Source organism: Medicago sativa, chromosome 3 (assembly GCF_051527215.1).
Source record: "Medicago sativa cultivar Bolivia chromosome 3, Bolivia_mono, whole genome shotgun sequence".
In the NCBI taxonomy this organism is placed as follows: domain Eukaryota; kingdom Viridiplantae; phylum Streptophyta; class Magnoliopsida; order Fabales; family Fabaceae; genus Medicago; species Medicago sativa.
This window is the reverse complement of record NC_140751.1, coordinates 20,109,862-20,112,091: the sequence shown is the minus strand read 5'-3', so window position 1 is coordinate 20,112,091 and position 2,230 is coordinate 20,109,862. Positions and strand designations below refer to the sequence as shown.

The 2,230-nt window shown below is 49.1% G+C and overlaps 1 protein-coding gene across 1 annotated transcript; it reads right to left on the bottom strand.

Moving 5' to 3' along the window:
- Positions 1-249: 249 nt before the first annotated feature.
- Positions 250-1,926, bottom strand: LOC146936248 (uncharacterized). Its single transcript, XM_085749173.1, has 2 exons — positions 1,483-1,926; positions 250-1,392 (listed from the first exon to the last, which is right to left on the bottom strand). Exons 1-2 carry the CDS (start codon positions 1,924-1,926, stop codon positions 250-252), a joined length of 1,587 nt encoding a protein of 528 aa, XP_085605299.1.
- Between the last annotated feature and the right edge of the window lie 304 nt (positions 1,927-2,230).

The window sequence follows — 2,230 nt, the reverse complement described above, 5'->3', positions numbered from 1 at the left end:
TAGTTCAACCATGGCGATCTCTTCTTCAAGGGACAGCGATGTGCCAATCTTCGTTGTGTGGTGGGCTTCTGGTCCGATGGACACCTCTTTTAATTCTTCAGTGGGCTCTAGGCGCTCTTGCTGGAAGTCTTCTCTGGGATCCAGATCAATCATGTTAACTTCATGCGTTACCTCACTACTTGATTTCTTTTTGGTCTACTGCAACCGCAAACTGTTGTGATAGCACTCCCTGGCGAGTTTCTGATCGCCTCAAATGGTTCCAATTTTTCCAGAGTCAAGGGGGTACTTCATTACTAGGAACTTGGTGGATAAGAATCCGCCCAACAGGTTGAAGGCGGGGCGACCTATAATGATGTTGTAGGAGCTGGGCGAGTTTACGACGAGATACCTGACTCGAATGGTTTTGGCGTGAGATCCGATTCCGAAAGTTGTCTTTAGGGTAATGTATCCTCTTACATGAACCTGCTCGCCCGTGAATCCTGCCAGAGTTCCTTTGAAAGGTTGTAGCTGCTCCAGGTCTAGTCCTATTCGATCAAATGTGTCATAGTAAAGAATATCAGCAGAGCTTCCTGGGTCTATCAACACCCTCTTCACGTCCCATTTGAAGATTTGCAAAGTGACGACCATGGGGTCATCGTCGTGGGGTACTATGTCTCGATAATCTTTAGACGTGAAAGATACCTCCGGTTCATGCTTCTGATCCGTCTCTTCATACTCCTGGCACAACATTACTTGCCTCACATATTTCTTTCGCGACGAGCTCGACTCCCCTCCTCCGGCGAATCCGCCTGAAATAGTGTTTATGGCGTGTCTTTTTTCGTCGTTCACTTCCTCCTTCTTATGATCTGCTTTCTGTCTGTTCTCGCCCTTTCTGTCCTTGGCGTACCCTCTTAACTTCCCGCTTTGTATCAGCCGCTCGATTTCCTGGCGAAGATGAATGCATGAGTCGGTGTCGTGTCCTCGTAACTTATGATATTTGCACCATTTGTCCTCATCCCTTCCCATGACGGAGCAGCGGGCTGGCGGAGGTTCTGGAATCAGTCTTGCCTCGAAAACCTCCTTCATGATACGCTCTGGCTTCGTATTCAAGGGTGTGAAGTCTCTTTGAGGATACGGATTGAACGGCCGCCTTTCTGGTCTTCTATAGGGGGCGCGGTCTCTGCCAGCTGCTGGTTGATAAGGTCGCCGCTCCGTGTTATTGCTTGGGCGCTCTTTGGCGTCCCTGGCTTTCTTTTCTGCGTTGCTCTCCTCGCCTTTGATGTAACAATACGCTCTGGCTATAATTTCTTCCATGGAATCAGCAGGTTTCTGGGCTAGAGATTCGTTGAGTTGTCCAGCTCTCAATCCGTTTTGAAAAGCTCCTACGAACACTTCCTGGTTGGGGTTGATTACCTATATGGTTGTGTCATTAAACCTAGCCAGGTATTCTCTGAGGGATTCATTGTGTTCCTGTCGCACATTGAAGAGGCTGGTTGCTGGGACCTTGCGATGGCGACTGGCAGAGAACTGTTGGATGAGTTTCCTTGTCATGTCTTGGTAGCTGAGGATGGAGAATCGTGGGAGATTCATATACCAGCGTAGGGCAGCGTCGGTGAAGGTACCTGCTAGTAATTTGCACTTTAGAGAATCGGGAGCCCCGACAACCGCCATGCGTGTGTTGAAGGCCGTGACATGCTCCATGGGGTCGCTTTTCCCGTCGAAGGCGGACAGGTGGGGCGGCTTGAAGTTTTCTGGAACTGGCGCTCGCCAGATCTCGGCGGACAGAGGTTGAGGTTCTGGATCGTTCATCTCGCCGTGGTGCGATTCCTCTTTCTCCTCCAGTTGTTTCTGTTGCATGTTTTCCATCGAAGCTTGTAAGGCGTCGTTGCGATCTTGTAATTGAGCGAGTTGAGTTCGCATGGACTCTAACTCTTCGGCTGTTGCCATGATGAGAGGCTTTTCTCTAAATCGTACGTGAGGTGCGATTTAGGTTGGTTGAAAAGGGTTGGGTTTCCAAATCGCAAGGGAGTTTTATGATTCGGAGGTCTAGTTTTTTAGGGTTCCCGAACCACGATTTGCGATTCAGAAACGTGGTCAAGGTTAGTTTTACCTTTTCCCACAGACGGCGCCAACTGTACTTGCAAAAAATGCGGTAAGGGATTCTAGGGTTAAGAATCGTATGCTAGGGTTTAGACTAACTATTGGATTCCCTGGGAATGCTCCCAAGAATGGTATTTATAGCCTGCTGTGG